A 23,737-nucleotide genomic window follows, 5' to 3' on the forward strand; every position below is an offset into this window, starting at 1 on the left:
TATATATATATTCCCTCCCTCTTGAACCTCTCTCCCACTTCCCCCCATCTCACCCTTCTAGGTCGTCACAGAGCACTGGGCTGAGCTCCCTTTTACAGATGATAATGTACATGTTTCAAGGCTATTTTCTCAATTCATCCCACCCTCTCCTTGTGCCATTGTCCACTTCTGTTCACATTTCATTGTCTAGAACTGGGTTACATGGCCACATTTAGCTACAAGGAAGGTTTAATTGGAAAACCAATTGACCACATGAATACTTTATTCACAGAGAGACAGGAAAGCATGGAGATGATTGACAAGAAGCAGTTTACGCCACACACAGGGTATTAACGTAAGAGGAATATGGAAAGAAAAGTAGGATCAACTTAGCATAACAGTCCCAAATTGTCTAATATTACTAATTAACTTTACCACCATCAAAGTCCTATTATTCCATCTTGTTATTGAAGAAGGAAACATAATATGTTTTCCTATATCCCCACTCAGGATTCACTGGAAATTGTTTTATTAATAAAAGTGAGTAAGTATTTATTGAATATTAATGAATGTTGAGCTTCAGAATACATCCTCGGTGACCACAGATTTGTTGTTGCAGTTGCTAAGTCATGTCCGACTGTTTGCAACCCTTGGGACTGCAGCACAACAGGCTTCCCTGTCCTTCACTATCTCCTGGAGTTTGCTCAAACTCATGTCCATTGTATTAATGATGCCATCCAACCATCTCATCCTCTGTTGCCCCCGTCTCTTCCTGGCCTTCAATCTTTCTCAGCATCAGAGTCTTTTCCAATGAGTTGGTTCTTTGCATCAGGTGGCCTTGATACTTTGCATCAAGTATTGGAGCTTCAGCAACAGTCTGTCCAATGAATATTCAGGGTTGATTTCCTTTAGTATTGACTGGTTTGATCTCCTTGTTGTGCAAGGGACTCTCAAGAGTCTTCTTAAGCACCACAGTTCAAAAGCATCAATTCTTGTGCCCAGCCTTCTTTATGGTCTAACTCTCACATCCATACATGATTACTGGAAAAACCATAGCTTTGACTATATGGTCCTTTGTTGGCAAAGTGATGTCTCTGCTTTTTAATATGCTCACTTGGTTTGTCATAGCTTTCAAGGAGTAAGCGACTTTTAATTTCATGGCTGCAATCACCATCTGCAGTGATTTGGGAGCCCAAGAAAATAAAATCTGTCACTGTTTCCAATTTTTCCCCTTTTATTTGCCATGAAGTGGTGAGACTGGAAGCCATGATCTTAGTTTTTTGAATGTTGAGTTTTAAGCCAGCTTTTTCACTCTCCTCTTTCACCCTCATCAAGAGACTCTTTAGTTCCTCCTTCACTTTCTGCCATTAGAATGGCATCATCTGCATATCTGAGATTGTTCATATTTCTCCTGGCAATGTTGATTCCAACTTGTGATTCATCCAGCCTGGTATTTTGCACGATGTACTCTGCATATAAGTTAAATAAGCAGAGTGACAATATACAGCCTTGATGTACTCCTTTCCCAATTTGGAACCAATCAGTTGCTCCACGTCCAGTTCTAATTGTTGCTTCTTGACCTGAATACAGATTTCTCAGGAGGCAGGTAAGGTGGTCTGGTGGTAAGAGATTCCCATCTCTTTCAAAAATTTCCACAGTTCGTTGTGATCCACACAGTCAAAGGCTTTAGCATAGTCAATGAAGCAGAAGTACATGTTTTTCTGGAATTCGTTTGCTTTCGCTGAGATCCCACAAATGTTGGCAATTTGATCTCTTGTTCCTCTGCCTTTTTAAAATCCAGCTTGTACAGCTGAAAGTTCTTAGTTCACGCGCTACTGAGGCCTGGATTGAAGTACTTGAGAATTATCTTGCTAGCATGTGAAATTAGTGCAGTAGTACGGGTTTGAACATTCTTTGGCATTGCCCTTCTTTGGGACTGGAATGAAAACTGACCTTTTCCAGTCTTGTGGCCATTGCTGAATTTCCAAAATTTGCTGACATGTTGAGTGCAACACTTTAACAGCATCATCTTTTAGGATTTTAAATAGCTTAGCTGGAATTCTGTCACCTCCACTAGCTTTGTGTGTAGTAATGCTTCCTAAGGCCCACTTGACTTCATACTCCAGGATGTTTGGCTCTAGGTGAGTGACCACACTGGATCATTAAGACCTTTTTTTGGTATAGTTTTTCTGTATATTCTTGCCACTTCTTCACAATCTCTTCTGCTTCTGTGAGGTCCTTGATGTTTCTGTCCTTTCTTGTGCCCATCCTTGCATGAAATGTTCCCTTGGTATCTCTAACTTTCTTGAAGAGATCTCTATTCTTTCCCATTATATCATTCCCGTTCTATTGTTTTCCTTTATTTCTTTGCATTGTTCACATAAGAAGGCCTTCCTGTCTCTCCTTGCTATTCTCTGGAACTCTGCACTCAGCTAGGTGCACTTTTTCTTTTTCCTTTGCTTTTTGCTTCTCTTCTTTCCTCTGCTATTGTAAGGCCTCCTCAGACAAACACTTTGCTTTCTTGAATTTCTTTTTAGGATGGCGTTGATCACCACCTCCTGTGCAATGTTATGAACCTCTGTTCATAGGTCTTCAGGCACTCTGTCTACCTAATCTAATCCCTTGAATCTATTCATCTCCTCCACTGTATAAATGTAAGAGATTTGATTTAGGTCATATATGAATGACTTAGTGGTTTCCCCTACTTTCTTCAATTTAAGCCTGAATATGGAATGAGGAGTTCATAATCTGAGCCACAGTCAGCTCCAGGTCTTATTTTTGCTGACCGTATAGAGCTCCTCTATCTTCAGCTGCAAAGAATATAATCAGTATGATTGTTGTCGTCTCTCACATTGTTGAAAAGTGTTTGCTATGACCAGTGTGTTCTCTTCACAAAACTCTGTTAGCCTTCGCCCTGCTTCATTTTGAACTCTAAGGCCAAACTTGCCTGTTACTCCAGGTATCTCTTGACTTCCTATTTTTGCATTCCAATCCCCTATGATGAAAAGGATATCTATTTTTGGTGTTAGTTCTAGAAGGTCTTGAAGGAATGGTAAACCACTCCAGCATTCTTGCCTCGAGAACATCATAATCAGTATGAAAAGACTACAGATTAGGGGTACTCTTTTCAAACAAAAAATGCTTTCGGGAAAAAAAACTTTAATCATAAAAGGTAATTTTTGAAGTGTGATGCTCAAACAATCTTTTATACTATGGGTTACCATGGGAAAAATGATATCGATATCCTTAAATGTTATGAATTAATGATGTTAAAGTCTTTTATTTTAGATTAAAATTGATGCATGATATGATTTAATTTATACATAATAAACCTAGATAGCATATTCAAAAGCAGAGACATTACTTTGCCAACAAAGGTTCGTCTAGTCAAGGCTATGGTTTTTCCTGTGGTCATGTATAGATATGAGAGTTGGACTGTGAAGAAGGCTGAGTGCCGAAGAATTGATGCTTTTGAATTGTGGTGTTGGAGAAGACTCTTGAGAGTCCGGACTGCAAGGAAATCCAACCAGTCCATTCTGAAGGAGATCAGCCCTGGAATTTCTTTGGAGGGAATGATGCTGAAGCTGAAACTCCAGTACTTTGGCCAACTAATGCAAAGAGTTGACTCATTGGAAAAGACTCTGATGCTGGCAGGGATTGGGAGCAAGAGGAGAAGGGGACAACAGAGGATGAGATGGCTGGATGGCATCACTGACTCAATGGACGTGAGTCTGGGTGAACTCTGGGAGTTGGTGATGGACAGGGAGGCCTGGCGTGCTGCGATTCATGGGGTCGCAAAGAGTCAGACACGACTGAGCGACTGATCTGATCTGATATCATATTTTAATAAATAATTGTACCTATACTTTCATGTATATATATTTGTTGTTATTGTTGTTATTCAGGTGCTATGTTATGTCCGAGTCTTTGCAACCTCATGGACTACAGCATGCCAGGCTCCCCTTTCCTTCACTATCTCCTAGAATTTGTTCAGATTCATGTCCACTGAGTTGGTGATGCTATCTAATAATCTCATCCTCCGCTGCCCCCTTTTCCTTTTGCCTTCAATCTTTCCCAGCATCAAGGTCTTTTCCAATGAGTAGGCTCTTTGCATTAGGTGGCCAAAGTATTGGGTCTCCAGCTTCAACATCGGTCCTTCCAGAGCAAAATTAGGAGTTTAAAAAGGGAGGTGGCAAAGTTTCTCTGAAGAGAGAAGTCTTGGAACTTCTGTCCATTATCTTCATGTACTTGGAGTGCGCTCCTTGCCACCAAGATCTGCAGTGACCTCTCTGCAAGAACCAAATCAAGCTGCTCTTCATTCAACAGATTGGATCTAATTGCATATGGGTTTACAGTGCTCCTGACCCTGGAACTTGTTATCTTCCCACAGACCAGAGTAGCCTGGTCTGACACCAGGACTTCTGATTTGCATTATATAGTGGTGAATCAAAAGTGATACAGTGGTACTAAGATTACTGTTATGAGTTTGGGTTTGAAAGCTTGGAGAGTTTGAGTTTCTTCTAAACCCTTGCTTACAATTAGTGTAAGTTGGGGCCAGAGGAAGCAATGTCTTAGATTTGGAGAAAACACCTCTATAGTTTCCTGTAAGGGTGGAATGGTACACTAAGACACTGAGTTATGTGCATTGATAGTTCATTTTTTTTCATGCTGAAAACTAAGGATAAAAATGACCAATATTAGCATTACCATATGATACACAATTTGGGGTTTCAAATAACTGTAATACTGTGGTAAATATTGTACACTAGAACCTTGCTATTTCCAATGAAATTAATTTAGATTTAGAATTTTCTGGATGCTTCATGTTTCTGAGATTTCTAGTTGTTTTCTCTCAAAAACTCTTATAACTAAATTTTGAAACTCTCTATGAGAGAAACCTCATCTCAAAGTAATTAAATTCAATTTGCATTCATTGAATTTTTTATATTTGCAAGAAATCTACATGAAGCATATTAGTCCATATTAAGCTCCTGCCTCAATTTCAACTAAACTCTCGAAGTACAACAATTTTCTGTTATCTTTTTCTTCTATACATAGAAGAAAATTGAGAATAAAAATGATTTAGCACATATGCATATTTGTCCAACTATGATTATTTATTTTTAATTAGCAAGTTCCTTTACAATCGAGTTGCTACATATATGTTTTACTTGTTTCAGAAGAGGTCCTTTACCTTTTTTCCTTTCAATAATCATGCTAATTAAAATATTGAGCACTTCCACTAGCAAGATTTTTAGTTAACTAAAATTTAAAAATGTACAACGGTCTCAATCAAATACTAATACATTTAAACTTTCTCAGAAAGCAATATTCAAAGGTTATTTTTTAAAGACTATTTTGTAAACCATCCAAATGAGTTCCTGAACAGACTTGGAATACATCAGTCCTCAAAGTTGCTGATATAACCACTTGTATATATAAAATATCAATAATTTATAGAAATTAGAGCATGACTCTTAAAATAATTCTTACCTCTTTGTACTAGTGTCTGAATATTAGGAAGTAATTCTGACCATGGTATAAATTCACATTGCTGTATATCCACAAAATACCCAAAAATAGAATGTTCACCATTTGGAAGGTTGATACCTACATTTGAAAATGATAAATAAATAAAGAGTCTCATTCATGGAATGTTTAACTAAGAATATAATCTCTATCTGAGAGATGTGATTATTTGATCAGAAGTAATAATTCCTCATTAAAGGTATAACCAAACACACAAAACAGGCCTATCATTTTTCCTTCTAATCTTTAATTGTATAAAAGCAAAGCTTTATTATCTCTGACTTATTTTGGATCCAGAAAGTAAGATGAATCATTCATTATCTGATATTGTTTGAAATCTTACCCAGAAGTTCTGATTATTACCATGTACTGTATATTATTCAGTTCAGTTCAGTTCAGCTACTCAGTCATGTCTGACTCTTTGTAACTCCATGGATTGCAGCATGCCAGGCCTCCCTGTACATCACCAACTTCCGGAGTTTACTCAAACACATGTCCACTGAGTTGGTGATGCCATCCAACCATCTCATCCTGTTGTCCTCTTTCCCTCCTGCCTTCAATCTTTCCCAGCATCAGGGTCTTTTCAAATGAGTCAGTTCTTTGCAGCAGGTGGCGAAAGTATTGTTTCAGCTTCAGCATCAGTCCTTCCAATGAATATTCAGGACTGATTTCCTTTAGGATGGACTGGTTGGATATCCTTGCAGTCCAAGGGACTCTCAAGAGTCTTCTCCAGCACCACATTTGAAAGGATCAATTCTTCAGTGCACAGCTTTCTTCACAGTCCAACTCTCACATCCATACATGACTACTGGAGAAACCATAGCTTTGACTAGATGTACCTTTGTTGGCAAAGTAATATCTCTGCTTTTTAATATGCTGTCTAGGTTGGTCATAACTTTTCTTCCAAGGAGCAAGCGTCTTTTAATTTCATGGCTGAAGTCACCATCTGCAGTGATTTTAGAGCCCCCCAAAATAAAGTCTCTCACTGTTTCCATTGTTTCCCCATCTATTTGCCATGAAATGATGAGATCAATTGCCATGATCTTAGTTTTCTGAATGTTGAGTTTTAAGCCAACTTTTTCACTCTCCTTCACTTTCATCAAGAGGTTCTTTAGTTCTTCTTCACTTTCTGCCATTAGAATGGTATCGTCTACATATCTGAGATTGTTCATATTCTTCCCGGCAATCCTGATTCCAGCTTGTGCTTCATCCAGTCCAGCATTTCTCATGATGTACTCTGCATATAAGTTAAATAAGAAGGGTGACAATATACAGCCTTGACATACTCCTTTCCCGATTTGGAACCAGTTGGCTGTTTCATGTCCAGTTTTAACTGTTGCTTCTTGACCTGCATACAGATTTATCAGGAGGTATTCCCATCTGGTATTCCCATCTCTTTCAGAATTTTCCACAGTTTGTTGTGATCCACAAGGCTTTGGCACAGTAGTAAAACAGAAGTTTTAGAGATGTTTTAAAGATGTTTTTCTGGAACTCTCTTGTTTTTTTGATGACCCATTGGATGTTTGCAATTTGATCTCTGGTTCCTCTGCCTTTTCTAAAACCAGCTTGAACATCTGGAAGTTCACAGTTTACGTATTGTTGAAGTCTGGCTTGGAGAATTTTGAGCATTACTTTGCCAGCGTGTGAGATGAGTGCAACAGTGCAGTAGTTTGAGCATTCTTTGGCATTGCCTTTCTTTGGGTTGGGATGAAAACTGACCTTTTCCAGTTCTGTGGCCACTGCTGAGTTTTCCAAATGTGCTGGCATATTGAGTGCAGCACTTTCACAGCATCATCTTTCAAGATTTGAAATAGCTCAACCAGAATTCCATCACCTCCACTAGTTTTGTTCGTAGTGATGCTTCCTAAGGCCCACTTGACTTCACATTCCAGGACGTCTGGCTCTAGGAGAGTGATCACACCACTGTGGTTTTCAGGGTCATTGCTGGCAAATAATTGTTCATAGTATTCCCTTATGTTTTTTTTTGTTGTTGTTGTTGTCAGTTGTTATTTCTCCTCTGTAATTTCTTATTTTGTTTATTTGGGCCCTGTCTCTTTTCTTCTTGGTGAGATTGGCCAGAGGTTTACTGATTTTTGTTTACTCTTTCAAAGAACCAGCTTTTGGTTTGGGGGATGTTTTATTATTGTTTGTCTAATCTCCATTTTTTTCATTTACTCTCTGATTTTTATTTCCTTCTTTCTGCTGACGTTAGATTTTGTTTGTTTTTTTTTTCTAATTATTTTAGATGATAGGTTAGTTTGTTTGAGATTTTTCTTGTTTTTTGAGGAAGACCTATATCACTATGCATCTTCCTCTACGAACTGCTTTTGCTGAACCCAACAGGTTTTTTATAGCAGTGTTTTCATTACCATTTGCCTCAAGGTATTTTTTAATTTCCTCTTTGATTTCATCATAGATCCATTGGCTTTGTAGTAGCATATTGTTTTGCCTCAATGTAATCATTCTTTTGCTCATTTTTCCTTGTGTGATTAATTTCTAATATTTTCTTGATATGTAGTCAGAAAATATGCTTGAAATAATTTTTTTTTAATTTTTTTAAATTTTATTTTATTTTTAAACTTTACATAATTGTATTAGTTTTGCCAAATATCAAAATGAATCCGCCACAGGTATACATGTGTTCCCCATCCTGAACCCTCCTCCCTCCTCCCTCCCCATACCATCCCTCTGGGTCGTCCCAGTGCACTAGCCCCAAGCATCCAGTATCGTGCGTCGAACCTGGACTGGCAACTCGTTTCTTACATGATATTATACATGTTTCAATGTCATTCTCCCAAATCTTCCCACCCTCTCCCTCTCCCACAGAGTCCATAAGACTGTTCTATACATCAGTGTCTCTTTTGCTGTCTCATACACCGGGTTATTGTTACCATCTTTCTAAATTCCATATATATGCATTAGTATACTGTATTGATGTTTTTCCTTCTGGCTTACTTGCTGAGGCTTGTTTTGTGTCCAAGTCAATGGCACCCCACTCCAGTACTCTTGCCTGGAAAATCCCATGGATGGAGGAGCCTGGTGGGCCGCAGTCCATGGGGTCGCTACAAGTCGGACATGACTGAGTGACTTCACTTTCACTTTTCACTTTCATGCATTGGAGAAGGAAATGGCAACCCACTCCAGTGTTCTTGCCTGGAGAATCCCAGGGATGGGGGTGCCTGGTGGGCTGCCATCTCTGGGGTCACACAGAGTTGGACATGACTGAAGCGACTTAGCAGCAGCAGCATATGGTCACTCCTAGAGAATGTTCCATGTGTACTTGAAAAGAATATGTATTTTGGTTTTTCTGCATGTAATGTCCTGAGAATATCAATTAAGTCTAACTGTTTTATTTTATCATTTATTATCTCCATTGCTTTATTGATTTTCTGTTTGGAAGATCTCTGTCCACTGGCATGACAGGGCATTAATGTCTCCTACTATTATTGTATTTCTGTCAGTTTTTTCCTTTATTTCTGCTAATGCTTATTTGATTTTTGTGGGTGCTCCTATTTGGGGTGCATATATGTTAATGACTGTAATATTCTCTTCTTGTATTGATTGTTTTATTATTATATAATGTCCTTTATCTTTATGGCCTTTTTAAAAAAGTTTATTTTGTCTTATATGAATATTGCTATCCCTGCTTGACATTTCAGTTTTCATGAAATATACTTTTTCATTCCATCATTTTCAATCTGTGTGTGTCCTTTGCCCTAATGTGGGTTTCTTATATCTGTATATCTGTTTCCTTCTTCAGATTTGGAAAGTTTTCAGCCATAATCTCTTTTTTAAAGTTATTTTATACTTTTTAAAAAAGAAATTTATTTTTAAGTGATTGGTGATTGGTTTACAACATTGGTTTGATTTCTGCCATATATCAACATGAATTAAACATAGGTGTACATACGTCCCCTCCTTCTTGACTCTCCCTCCCAACTTTTGTCAGTCATAATTCTTTCAAATACATTTTTTATTCCCTTTTCTCTTTTTCATCCTTCTGGTATTCCTTCTATGTATAGATTGGAATGCATTATATTATTCAATAGGTCTCATACATTGCTTTAATTTCTTGTTCGTTTGTCTTCCCTTTGCTCTTCTGACTAAGTGATTTCCATTATTTTATCTCCCAGGTCACTTTTTCATTCTTCTGCTTTGTACAGTTTGCCATCATTGCCTTTAGGTCAGCTTTTATATTAGAAAATCAGTTTCCAAATTTTAATTGGCTTCTGTTTGTAAAGCATCACTACGAACAAAGCTAGTGGAGGTGATGGAATTCCAGTTGAGCTATTTCAAATCCTGAAAGATGATGCTGTGAAAGTGCTGCACTCAATATGCCAGCAAATTTGCAAAACTCAGCAGTGGCCACAGGACTGGGAAAGGTCAGTTTTCATTCCAATCCCAAAGAAAGGCAATGCCAAAGAATGCTCAAACTACTGCACAATTGCACTCATCTCATATGCTAGTAAAGTAATGCTCAAAATTCTCCAAGCCAGGCTTCAGCAATACATGAACCGTGAACTTCCTGATGTTCAAGCTGGTTTTAGGCAGAGGAACCAGAGACCAAATTGCCAACATCTGCTGGATCATGGAAAAAGAGAGTTCCAGAAAAACATCTACTTCTGCTTTATTGACTATGCCAAAGTCTTTGACTGGGTGGATCACAATAAACTGTGGAAAATTCTGAAAGAGATGGGAATACCAGACCACCTGACCTGCCTCTTGAGAAATCTGTTTGCAGGTCAGGAAGCAACAGTTAGAACTGGACATGGAACAACAGACTGGTTCCAAATAGGAATAGGAGTACATCAAGGCTGCATATTGTCACCCTGCTTATTTAACTTCTATGCAGAGTACATCATGAGAAACGCTGGACTGGAAGAAGCACAAGCTGGAATCAAGATTGCCGGGAGAAATATCAATAACCTCAGGTATGCAGATGATACCACCCTTATGGCAGAAAGTGAAGAGGAACTAAAAAGCCTCTTGATGAAGGTGAAAGTGGAGAGTGAAAAAATTGGCTTAAAGCTCAACATTCAGAAAACTAAGATCATGGCATCTGGTCCCATCACTTCATGGGAAATAGATGGGGAAACAGTGGAAACAGTGTCAGACTTTATTTTGGGGGGCTCCAAAATCACTGCAGATGGTGACTGCAGCCATGAAATTAAAAGATGCTTCCTCCTTGGAAGGAAAGTTATGACCAACCTAGATAGCATATTCAAAAGCAGAGACATTACTTTGCCAACAAAGGTTCGTCTAGTCAAGGCTATGGTTTTTCCTGTGGTCATGTATGGATGTGAGAGTTGGACTGTGAAGAAGGCTGAGCGCTGAAGAATTGATGCTTTTGAAATGTGGTGTTGGAAAAGACTCTTGAGAGTCCCTTGGACTGCAAGGAGATCCAACCAGTCCATTCTGAAGGAGATCAGCCCTGTGATTTCTTTGGAAGGAATGATGCTGAAGCTGAAACTCCAGTACTTTGGCCACCTCATGCGAAGAGTTGACTCATTGGAAAAGACTGTGATGCTGGGAGGGATTGGGGGCAGGAAGAGAAGGGGACGACAGAGGATGAGATGGCTGGATGGCATCACTGACTCGATGGATGTGAGTCTGAGTGAACTCCAGGAGTTGGTGATGGACAGGGAGGCCTGGCGTGCTGTGATTCATGGGGTCGCAAAGAGTCAGACACGACTGAGTGACTGAACTGAACTGACAGTAATCTGCATTTCTACTAATAACCTTTCTTAACTCCTTCAGTATTTTCATTACTCCTTTTTGAACTTGTGATTTGGTAGACTGCAAATACGTGTTTCATTATTTGTTCTTTCAGAGGAATTACCTTGATCTTTTAATTAGGAGTGGTTCCTCTGCTTCTTCATTCTACTCATATTTCTCTGACTCTATGAGTTTAGGAGAAATATTTATGTACTGCAGTCTTAAAGGGCTGTTTTTAATGTGAGAGTGTCCCCATGTAGACTCCATGAGTCTAGTAATTTTTGTTAGAGGCTGTTTTTAGTATGGATGTCTGCTTTTTCTCTCTTCGGTGTATGCTGACTGTTATCCCCTTGATAGGGCTTGTGACTGGTGTTGGGATGGTCAGAGCCTACACTGGACGTTGAGCTGGGCCTCCTCCTCGTTGTGCAGTTGTCACAGTCCTATTAGGGATGTTAGAGTATACTTATTTAACCCTCTTTTACCACTAATCTTCACATTTAAATAGATGAGCTAAATAAATATAAATCCAATGATGAGTTTCAAATTAACATTTTGAAGTATGCATAATTATGACTTTTCCCTTAGAACTTACCTATTTGTGCATTGCCTTCAAATAATTCACGAACAAGGTTGTCAAAATCATAGGTTACTTTTGAAGGTGAATCAGGTTCAGAACTTGGATAAAATATTATGTCATCTTCATGTTCATCTTCACGTTGTAAAGTTCCTCCAAATGCCCAAGTAAATGCAAACACAAAAAGCTTTTGAATTGTTTTTTTTAATTTAATAGGATTTTTTGCCATGTACCGTGCATTTTCATCCCTGTGATAGGCAGATGTGGAAAGGTGAAGATTAAAATTTTTAGAAAGCAGTCTAGCAATTTATTGCATTATCACATCAAAATTTTGTTACTAAAATTTTTTATAGTTAAGTATTTACATGGAAGTTTTAGATTAATGTATAATTTACCTTTGGTAAGTCATGTAAATTATACACTGATACTATTTTTATTTTTAAAGTACCATATGTGTAAAAGATTTGTAGTCAAACTTTATTTCAGGTAATAAATGATGTTCAGTTTTATGTTAGGTCAATTTGTTACTTAAGAGTTCATCTGTCTCTTGGGAGAGAATCTGGTAAGTCTCCATTTAATGTAGAAAGACATAAGTGAATAGTCATCCACTCTGTACTCTTCTCAAACAAGGCGTATAGGTTGATTGAAATCAAATTGGCTAAAAGCGGACAGTGTGAATCTGGGGAGAGTCTTCTTCAGTCTGGGTCAACCCAGGTTATCTTGGGCTGTGGGACTCTCAAATAACATAGTGATAGCACAGATGATGATGGGGCTAACCAAAAGATCTGGGCCTGATTTCAGGATATTTTGAATGGTTCAAGATTTAGTTTTCATAAAATTACTTGTAAATTATGAAAATCCTAAAAATGTATCACTGAAGTTTATTGGCAATTGTTAATGTATAATGCATGTATATAATCCTATTTGACATTTCTCCTCACATGTAAGAGACTGTTCAGCAAATTTTTTCTTGAATTCCTACTATATCTCAGTTACTGTGAACAAAACAAATATGATCACTTATTTTGGAGATAGGAAAATGAATACCAAACCATGATATGTGTAAAGAATAAAGAGTCAAGCATACTGTGGAGAATATTAGTAGAGATAGCTAATTTAGAGTTTGGGAGTCAGGGAAAACTTCTTTGAACAACTAACAGTTAAATTGAGACCTGAAAACTGAGTGCAATTTTGAAAAATGTAAGAGGAAGAACATTTTGAGAAGAAGACATACATGTGAGAAGACCATGAGGTGAAATGGTTACGACAAGTTTGAAGAACTGAAAAAGAAATCCAGTGTCTCTGAAGCATACCTAATTAGTTGAAAAGTTTAGGAGATAAGTCTGGAGATATAGGCAGGGGATTTTAAGCTGTGCCAAAACTTCTCCTTCCACTCTAAATGTAATGCAAAGTCATTAAATGGCCATAAAACAAAGGAACATTCTAATTTATGTTTTAAAAAAAATCAGATTCTTGCATATAAATACCAGGAGACACACACAAGAATAATAATCACAATAATATTTGTAAAAACCAAAAAATTGAAAAAACAACTTACGCTTTGCTGTTGTTGTTGCTATAGATGCTAAATCGTGTCTGACTCTTTGTGACCCCAGGGACTGCAGCACACCAGGCTCCCCTGTCCTCCACTACCAAAGTTTGCTCAGATTCGTGCCCATTGGGTTGGTGATGCCATCTAACCATGTCATCTTTTGCTGCCCCCTTCTCTTTTTGCCTTCAATCTTTCCCATCTTTAGGGTCTTTTCCAATGAATAGGCCCTTCGCATTAGATGGCCAAAGTATTGAGGTTTCAGCTTCAGCACCAGTCATTCCAATGAATATTCTGGGGGTTGATTTCCTTCAGTATTGACTGGTTTGATCTCCTTGCAGATCAACAGACTCTCAAGAGTCTTTTCCAGCACCACTATTAAAAAGCATCAATTCTTTAGCACTCAGCCTTCTTTATGGTCCAACTCTAACATCCATACATGGCTACTGGAAAAATCATAGCTTTGACTATATGAATCTTTCCCAGCAAAGTGAAGTCTCTGCTTTTTAATATGCTGTCTAGGTTTGTCATAGTTTTCCTTCCAAGGAGCAAACATATTTTAATTTCATGACTGCAGTCACTGATCTCAGTAATTTTGGAGCCCAAGAAAAGAAAACCTATCACCTCTTCCACTTTTTCCCCTTCTATTTGCCATGAAGTGATGGGACCAGATGCTGTGACTTTAGTTTTTTTAACGTTGAGTTTTAAGCCAGCTTTTTCACCCTCCTCTTTCAGCCTCATCAAGAGACCCTAGTTCCTTTTCACTTTCTACCATTAGAGTGTTATCATCTGCATATCTGAGGTGGTTCATATTTCTCACAGCAATCTTGATTCCAGCTGTGATTAATCCAGCCTGGCATTTCTCGTAATGTACTCTGCATAGAATTTAAACAAGTAAGGTGACAATATACAGCCTTAACATACTCCTTTCCAAATTCAGAATCAGTCAGTTGCGCCATGTAATGTTCTAACTGTTGCTTCTTGACCTGCATACAGGTCTTTCAGGAGACAGGTAAGGTAGTCTGATATTCCCATCTCTTGAAGAATTTTCCACAATTTGTTGTGATCCACACACTCAAATGGTTTAGCATAGTCAATGAAGCAGAAGTAGATGTTTTTCTGGAACTCCCTTGTTTTCTCTTTGATCCAATGAATGTTGACAATTTGATCCCTGGTTCCTCTGCCTTTTCTAAATCTACCTTGTACATCCAGAAGTTCTCAGTTCATGTACTGCTGAGGCCTAGCTTGAAGCATTTTGAGCGTAATCTTACTATCATGTGAAATGACTGCAATTGTTCAGTAGTTTGAACACTCTTTGGTATTGTCTTTGGGATTGGAATGAAAACTGACCTTTTCCAGTCCTGTGGCCGTTGCTTAGTTTTTCAAATTTGCTGACACACTGAGTGCAACACTTTAACAGCATCATCTTTTAGGATTTTAAATAGCTTAGCTGGAATTCTGTCACCTCCACTAGCTTTGTGTATAGTAATGCTTCCTAAGGCCCACTTGACTTCACACTCCAGGATATCTGGTTCTAGGTGAGTGACCACACCATCATGGTTATCCAGGTCATTAAGAACTTTTTTTGGTGTAGTTCCATATATTCTTGCTACCTCTTCTTAATCTCTTCTGCTTTTGTGAGGCCCTTACCATTTCTGTTCTGTATTCATTTCATCTTTCCTTGAAATGTTCCTTTGATATCTCCAATTTTCTTGAAGAGATCTCCAGTCTTTCCCATCCTATTGTCTTCCTCTATCTCTCTGCACTGTTCATTTAAGAAAGCCTTCTTACCTCTCCTTGATGTTCTCTGGAATTCTGCATTCAATTGAGTATATCCTTCCCTTTCCCCTTTGCCTTTTCTTCTCTTGCCTTTTGCTTTCTCAGCTATTTGTAAGCCTCCGTAGACAACCACTTTGTCTTCTTGCATTTCTTCTTCTTTTGGATGATTTTAATCACTGCATCCTGTAAAATGTTATGAATCTCTATCTTTAGTTCTTTAGATACTCTGTCTACCAGATCTAATCTCCTGAAACTGTTCATCACCTCCACTGTGTAATCATAAGGGATTTGATTAAGGTCAGAATGAATGGCCTAATTTAAGCCTGAATTTTGCAATAAGGAGCTGATGATTTGAGCCACAGCTGGCTCCAGGTCTTGTTTTTGCTGACTGTATAGACCATTGTCTTTAATAATTGTCTATAATGCCTTTAAAATGTTGTATAAACCATTCAACATCACAATAATCCAAGTCTATGGCCCAACCACTAATGCTGAAGCTTAAGTTGACTGGTTCTATGAAGTCCTACAAGACCTTCTAGAACTAACACCAAAAAAAGGTGTTCCTTTCATCACAGAGGATTGGAATGCAAAAGCAGGAAGTCAAGAGATACCTGGAGTAACAGGCAAGTTTGGCCTTGTAGTAAAAAATGAGCTGGGCAAAGACTAACAGTTTTGTCAAGAGAACACACTGATGATAGCAACACCCTTTTCCAACAACACAAGAGACAATTACACATGGATGTCACCAAATAGTCAAAACCTATGCTTGTGAATGGACAAATTGTGACATTTTCACAAAGAAATACACAGTGAAAATGAATGAAGACCTCCTACATGTACAATGGATTAATCAGAGGGACATAACGTTGAACAAAAATGCAAGTCACAGAAGAACATAGTGATTCCACTAAAGTTAAAACGTGCAAAGTTGAAAAATATACTGCTTAGGAATGTATTAATAAACATAAAATTCAATATAGTAGTTATCTCAGATGATGGGATGGCATAAGCTTTAGATAGGTACACTAGGGAACTTCAAAGATAAACCAGTACTTTTTAAAAACAACTCAGTGGTGTATATATGAATGTTTGTATATTATTATTTATATCTTACATATACTTTATAAATATCCTTTTATGGCTACTTGCTATTTAATAAAAATTAAAAATAATATATAGTTGTCATGTTGGATATGGACTAGAAAACTGGAAAAATTTAGGAGGTTATAGCAACAGTATAGGAAAGAAATAATAAACTTTTGGTCTAGGATGCTGATGATCAAGATGTAGATAAATCAAAGAATCTGAAGGCACAATTGACAGGTAAAAACCATAGTTACAATGTTCTATCATTTAAAAGCAAATGTGGCATAAATGTCTCAGGATCTCATAATGAGATTATAGGAAAGCCTCAATAGTGAAACCCTATCCTACAAAATGGCACAATTGTGGGGTGAGCACAACTATATCGCTATAGTTTCTATAACTATAATTACTGAACATTTACTCTACACCAGCTACTACTCTAGATATCCGGTACATCACAGCATTATTCCAGTTTTATTTATAAATGAAAAAAACCAAAGATCAAAAATATTTAGTACCTTGTTCAACATTTCTCAGCTCATAAGGGCAGATTCATAAAATAAATTCACATCAACTTTATTCCACTCTCAAAAATGTAGTGTCTGGACAAACGTATTCATATTACCTAGATAACTTACCAAAATCTGGTGATCTTGTATTAGATATACAGAGACTCTAAGTTAGAATAAAATAAATTTAATTGAATTTTGATATTAGGAAGTCACAGATTATTGGTTTATTGACAGATAATCCTGTTTCTATTAGAGTGTTTGGCACTTAGTAGTTAATAAAACATATCTTTGAATGAATGTAGCTGACCTGTTTTCCATGTCTTTGAATTTAACAGAAACTTTTGAATGTGAAATTATCTCCTCAGATGAAATGTCCTTCAAATCTTCACCTTAAAAAAGAAAGAGAATTTTTCCACAATTAACAACAGACCTAAAATTTAGCTAGTTAATTAATGAGGTGTTATCTTTAACATGGGTTTCCCCCAGGGCTTGGCCATAAAGATCCACCTGCAATGCAGGAGCTGCAGGAGACACAAGTTTGATCCTTGGGTCAGGAAGATCCCCTGGAGGAGGGCAAGACAACCTACTCCAGTATTCTTGCCTGGAGAATCCCATGGACAGAGGAGCCTGGTGGGCTACAGTCCATAGGATCGCAGAGAGTCGAACACGACTGACGTGACTTAGAATACACACATGCAACCTTGACCACTGTTTACTTTGTGAACTGTCATAGAACATCCTTATTTCACATCAGTATCTTAGACTTATCAGACCAACTAGTTATCTTATCCCATCAAAAGTATGTTATCTTTTCTAAGATGAGAGGAGCAGAGAATGTATCTGCAATTGTTGAATTGATTACTATTTATTTGAAGAACAAATCTGTATATATATGTTCCTTATTCTATTCTAGCAACTTTTTGTAAGTTTGATTATTCCAAAATAAAAACTTTAAAACATTCAGGTCACCACCATCAAATATGGTGTGCATTACAAAGTAAATAATAAATGAGTTCTAATACATGAAGCATTAAAAAAAGAAAGCTGTATGTTTCAAAGAAAACTATATCAAAGTAAACATCACACAGGTACAGTTTTTAGCTGTCTCTTTTCTACTTTCTATCATTCATTTTTTTCTCAAGTCATCCATTTCACAGAGGAACACAAAGAGTGAATGATTACTCATTATTCCTTGGCTTTTTTTTCTTTTATAATATTTGTCTTCTTTATATTAAAATAACATAGGGAACTTCTGGGAGAATGAACACAGAAAGATGCTGGAAGAGTGATGCTCTCAGAGAGAGATGGAAGCTTCCCACCCTCTTCCCCTGTGTTTCGCGCATTTCTCCCACTTGGCTGTTCCTGAGTTTTATCCACTGTAAGAAACAGGTGAATGGTGCTCTTGAGTGCCTTCTGTGAGTATCATTCACACGTGTTCTGGGGACACTTTCTTCAAAGGACCAGAAAGCATCCAGTTTAATCCCAGATTCATGGGGTTGTTGCAGATTACTGCTTGTTTCACTAAGACAAGAGGTAATCCATCATCGAGTATGAACTGTCAATTCTCTGTGTCTATACTGTCAAGACTCGCAAGTATAAGATGGGATCCTTGTTTACTTCATAACCAGCAAGATAAGACATGTGGAACCTTCTCCATAGAAAGAAATTTAAAGGGAAATGGGTCATTGCAAAGGCTAAAGGTTATATTGTTTTTATCAGACTGTGGAAGACTCTACACTCACATTTGAAAAATTACTGTTTAAAACAGTACAAACTAATGAGGGGTTGGTGGCGTGAGAAGAGGGGGGAGCAGTGTGGAATTGTGGGAATATTCCTAGTCTGGAAGATAGAACTCATGGATTTTGAGCCCATGTGGAAAATTCTTAAAGAGATGGGAGTATCAAACTACCTTACTTGTCTCCTGAGAAATCTGTACGCAGGTCAAGAAGCAACAGTTAGAACCAGACATGGAACAATGGACTAGTTAAAAATTCAGAAAGGAGAATGACAAGGCTTATATTGTCACCCTGCTTATTTAACTTATATGCAGAGTACATCATGAGAAATGCCAGGCTGGATGAATCTCAAGCTAGAATCAGGCATTGCCAGGAGAAATACCAATCTCAGATATGTAGGTGACACAACCCTAATAGCAGAAAGTGAAGAGGAACTAAAAAACCTATTGATGAAGGTGAAAGAGGAGAGTGAAAAAGTTGGCTTAAAACTCAACATTCAAAAAACTAAAATCATGGCATCTGGCCTCATCATTTCAAGGCAAATAGAAGAGGAAAAAGTGGAAACAGTGACAGATTTTATTTTCCTGGGCTCCAAAATCACTGTGGACGGTGACTGCAGCTGAAATTAAAAGACACTTGCTGCTTGGAAGAAAAGCTATGACAAACCTAGACAGGGTATTAAAAAGCAGAGACAGCACTCTGCTGACAAACACCTGTATAGTCAGAGCTATGGTTTTTCCAGTAGTCATGTACATTCGTGCAAGTTGGACCATAAAGAAGGCTGGGAGCCAAAGAATTGATGCTTTTGAACTGTGGTGCTGGAGAAGACTCCTGAGCGTCCCTCGGACAGCAAGATGGTTAAACTAATTAATTCTAAAGGAAATTAACCCTGAATATTCATTGGAAGGCTGATGCTGATGATGAAGTTCCAATACTTGGGCCACCTGATGTGAAGAGCTGACTCATGGAAAAGACCCTCATGCTTGGAAAGATTGAGGGCAGGAGAAGGGGTGACAAAGGATGAGATGATTGGATGACATCACCGACTCAATGGACATGAGTTTGAGCAAACTCCAAGAGATAGTCAATGACAGGGAAGCCTGGCATGCTATAGTACATGAGGTCGCAAAGAGTCAGACATGACTGAGCAACTGAACAACAACAAATGTGCCAAAAATGTTCCTTTTTTCTTCCATCTTCAATATTAAAATGGTTACACACACAAAAAGGCTTAAAGATTTATATGATCTGAAGAGAAACCAGAGTATTAAATGGCTACACAAAAATTCACTAATTTTGATAAGTTTTTTTAAAATGCATGCTCGTATGACAGCTGTCACACAATCTAACAAAAAATTTTGAAATTAAGTTAAAAGATAATTAAGCACAGAAAAAACAGAACAAACTTTTTGGCCAATCCCCAAAATGTTTTCTTCCTTTCTCCCTAGTCTAAGTTACTCAAGAAAATGGTTGCAGTTCCCTTTGGAGAAGAACTAGTAACTATTTTGTAACTACTTCCCATGATTGTGCAGAGGGTCCCAGCTTCTTCTATTCAGTGAGTTCTGTGCCTGAAAGCCATGTCAGGCTTGGAAATGAGCAAGGGATCATGACTTTTTACTGAGGCAGCTACCCTCAGCCTTCTGGTCATTCATCCTTGACTTCTTATAACACAAACTAATGAACCTCATTTGTTGCCCATATAGTTTGCTCCTAGAGATACTATAATAACCATCTTAATAACTCTTTGAGAATCATCACTGGTCCTTTGCCTACTGCTGCTTCTAGTTATGCTGTGGTTTGCTAACTGGCAAAGGGAAGAACAATAGCCCATTCAGAACCACGAGGAGAAGGGGAAAGAGAAAACCTAAATATTCTCCTCCATTTTGTCTCCCACTCATGGTAGTATTCGGTTCTCTTCTGTTCAGGGTTTCTGTTTTCCCTCACAGGAACCTTAGCCATCTTGTCTCCCCAGGGATTTCTCACAATTTCTTTAATTCAATAGATCCTAACTGGGTTGGGGGTTTTTTGCTAATTTGCCATCTCACCAGGAACCAAATATGGCTTTTCTGGTGGCTCAGCTGGTTAAGAATCTGCCTGCAACGTGGGAGACCTGGGTTCAATCCCTGGGTGGGGAAAGCCCCTAGAATAAGGAAAAGGACCCACTCCAGTATTCTGGCCTGGAGAATTCCATGGACTGTATAGTCCATCGGGTCGCAAAGAGTCAGACACGAATGAACGACTTTCTCAGGAACCAGATAGAACCAGTGTTTGAATGTAGGCATTCTGACTCCAGAGACCATGCCTTTAGCCATAATGCTGTACAGTTTTCTGGACATTTTGATTTCTTCTTACACATATTTTACTACTTTCCATGTGTATGTTTTTGTATGATTACAGCTTACACCTAGGATTTTGGACCATTTTTTTCCCCCACTATTTTTATCTCTGAGACTCTTTAAAACATAGTAAAAATTATTATCCCCTGATAGAGACCTACAAGGATTCCTTATTCTATTTTTTCTTGTTACCCTTAAGCACTTAGAGATATCAATTTATTGATATACTCTTTTATAAATGATTTTTAATTTGTTCCATGTGCAAGTCTGCTCTTGGTTCAAATGGACTGAAAACCTCTGGCTTTCCTTTCTTTCTTTTATAATCAAATAGAAGGTGATAAATAACTGACATTGACTAAGATATAATATCACTGATATGACTTAGGGGCAAAAACTCACGTAGTTCAAAGATTCCAGTTTTACTCATGAATTCAAAGAATGCATCAAGAATTCTGCAGAGAGTTGTAACAATTGTTATGTCTTGTACAGGAAATGGCTGAAATTTCTGATGTTTCTTTATAAACTGTAGTCCATCTGGGACACTACTTTTAATCATCAATTCAAGACAATCCACTTCTGATTTATTCATAATTTTAGAATTTTTCAGAAGCCATGACTTAACATAAGGCTCCCATCCCAGATCAACAGGATTCTAATAATAGAAAGCACAAGGTAATTTAATGTTAATAAATAAAATTACAGTGTCCACCTACTTTCTTACTATCTCTTTATTTCACTACTGCCCCTGCCAAATAATGGTTTAGCATCAGCATTCATTAAAGGGCAAGTGATCAAAAACACTTTAAAGAATTACTCTTCCTGATTTTTAACCACAATCCTACACAACAACAAGCAACTGGAGGATTATGTGTAGGGAGCTATGTTCTATGCACATGTGGTAAGAGGAACTGCTTACCCAGAAAATCAGCAGTTCAGTGGTTACACTGAGCTAAGGAGATTAGAACATAGGGCTGCTGCGGCTGCTGCTAAGTCACTTCAGTCGTGTCCGACTCTGTGCGACCCCATAGACGGCAGCCCACCAGGCTCCCCCGTCCCTGGGATTCTCCAGGCAAGAACATGGAGTGGGTTGCCATTTCCTTCTCCAATGCATGAAAGTGAAAAGTGAAAGTGAAGTCGCTCAGTCGTGTCCGACTCTTAGCGACCCCATGGACTGCAGCCCACCAGGCTCCTCCATCCATGGGATTTTCCAGGCAAGAGTACTGGAGTGGGGTGCCATTGCCTTCTCCGAACATAGGGCTAATCATGGCTAATAATTAATTTCATGTGTAGGGAACATTCATTCTTTGCTGTATTTTCTATTCCTTACCACTGCATTGGTAATGCATTTCGTAAGTCCCAAGACTCATGGAGGGGCTTCCCAAGTGGCTCAGTGGATAAAGAAACTGCTTGTCAATGCAGGAGACACAGGAGACTTGGGTTCAATCCCTGGACCGGGAAGATCTCCTGGAGGAGGGCGTGGCAACCACTCCAGTATTCTTACCTGGAGAATCCCATGGACAGAGGAGCCTGGTGGGCTACAGTCCATAGTGTTGTACAGAGTTGGACATGACTGAAGCGACTGAGAATGCATGCAAGAGTCATGGAGTGGTCATGAAAAGCCTTCAGGGCAAACATTCCTTGATTGGAAAAATAATTCCTATCAAGTAACTCAACCTATTGAAATCACTACTTACGCATGGTTGTGGAAAATACTGACATTCCAATTACTGAGTGGACCGACTAAGCATATTAGTAACAGTAGTAATTAACATTCGTATTTACTTCTGGATTAGGAGGCTTTGGAGAAGGCAATGGCACCCCACTCCAGTACTCTTGCCTGGAAAATCCCATGGATGGAGGAGCCTGGTAGGCTGCAGTCCATGGGGTCGCTAAGAGTCAGACACGACTGAGCGACTTCACTTTCACTTTTCACTTTCATGCATTGGAGAAGGAAATGGCAACCCACTCCAGTGTTCTTGCCTGGAGAATCCCAGGGACGGGGGAGCCTGGTGGGCTGCTGTCTATGGGGTCGCACAGAGTCGGACACGACTGAAGCGACTTAGCAGCAGCAGTAGGAAGCTTTGCTGCTGCTGCTGCTAAGTTGCTTCAGTTGTGTCCGACTCTGTGTGACCCCACAGACGGCAGCCCACCAGGGGACATAAAATTTCCTAACTACTAGGATAGCCCTGCTGAATCCAGAGGAAGCAAAATAAGCATAAAATGCTGCAGATAATGACTAAATAATAAATTTTCTTTGGTAAGAAATTTGTATTAGAAACTTACCATATAGACCATTGCACATCTGCTGACAATAGCAGGACTAGCTTGAGCTAGACTGTCCACTTCAAAGATCACTCTGATTTTACTAGTCAGAGTTATTCTCTCGCTGTTTGCCAAGCACAACGTCCTAGTGTCATCTAGCATAGAATTTAGATTTTCTACCCAGAAGCTATCCACTGGACCATCTAAGACAATCCACTGCCAGTCAAAGTCTGGAAAGAAAAATATTTGTAATGTAATTGAGAAAAACCTCATTCTCCTCTCCTTACAATCTTGCTAATTTTCTCTTTTAGTTAGAAAGTACTTTCTAATTAAGATGAAGAATGATGTCCTAGAAAACCCTAGAATGAATGTGCTTAAATGAGTCTCGTATATATTTTGAATATTCATAACACATACTTAGCAATACTTTAAATATTGTTTTGGTATTCTTAGTTTGCTGAATTGTATAATTAACCCTGAAAATTTGAGTTAGAGAAAGATCCATGAATCTAGTTTTTCCATAACAATATGGTTTTTTCCCCCTTTCAACCCGGGAATATTTTTTGGATATGCTGCCTCTGGGAAATAAAGGGAAATAGGATGTCCTTTGAAGAAAGAATCAAGTAGTCACAGCTGTTAAGAGTATTTCACTTGGGGAACTCATTTTCTTCACTTTGCAC

General features: G+C 38.4%; 1 protein-coding gene across 1 annotated transcript in view; it reads right to left on the reverse strand.

Annotated features, from left to right (window-relative positions):
• The window catches only part of DNAH14 (dynein axonemal heavy chain 14), a 354,570-nt gene that overhangs the window by 135,860 nt on the left and 194,973 nt on the right, over positions 1 to 23,737 (reverse strand). The window contains exons 39-43 of the mRNA XM_070384410.1: positions 23,079 to 23,287; positions 21,195 to 21,447; positions 17,031 to 17,112; positions 11,816 to 12,045; positions 5,473 to 5,589 (exon numbers count right to left, since the gene is read on the reverse strand). Of these exons, the coding sequence (XP_070240511.1) occupies positions 5,473 to 5,589; positions 11,816 to 12,045; positions 17,031 to 17,112; positions 21,195 to 21,447; positions 23,079 to 23,287 (891 nt within the window). The remainder of the gene's footprint in view (positions 1 to 5,472; positions 5,590 to 11,815; positions 12,046 to 17,030; positions 17,113 to 21,194; positions 21,448 to 23,078; positions 23,288 to 23,737) is intronic.

Source organism: Bos mutus, chromosome 16, assembly GCF_027580195.1.
Source record: "Bos mutus isolate GX-2022 chromosome 16, NWIPB_WYAK_1.1, whole genome shotgun sequence".
NCBI classification, from domain to species: Eukaryota; Metazoa; Chordata; class Mammalia; order Artiodactyla; family Bovidae; genus Bos; species Bos mutus.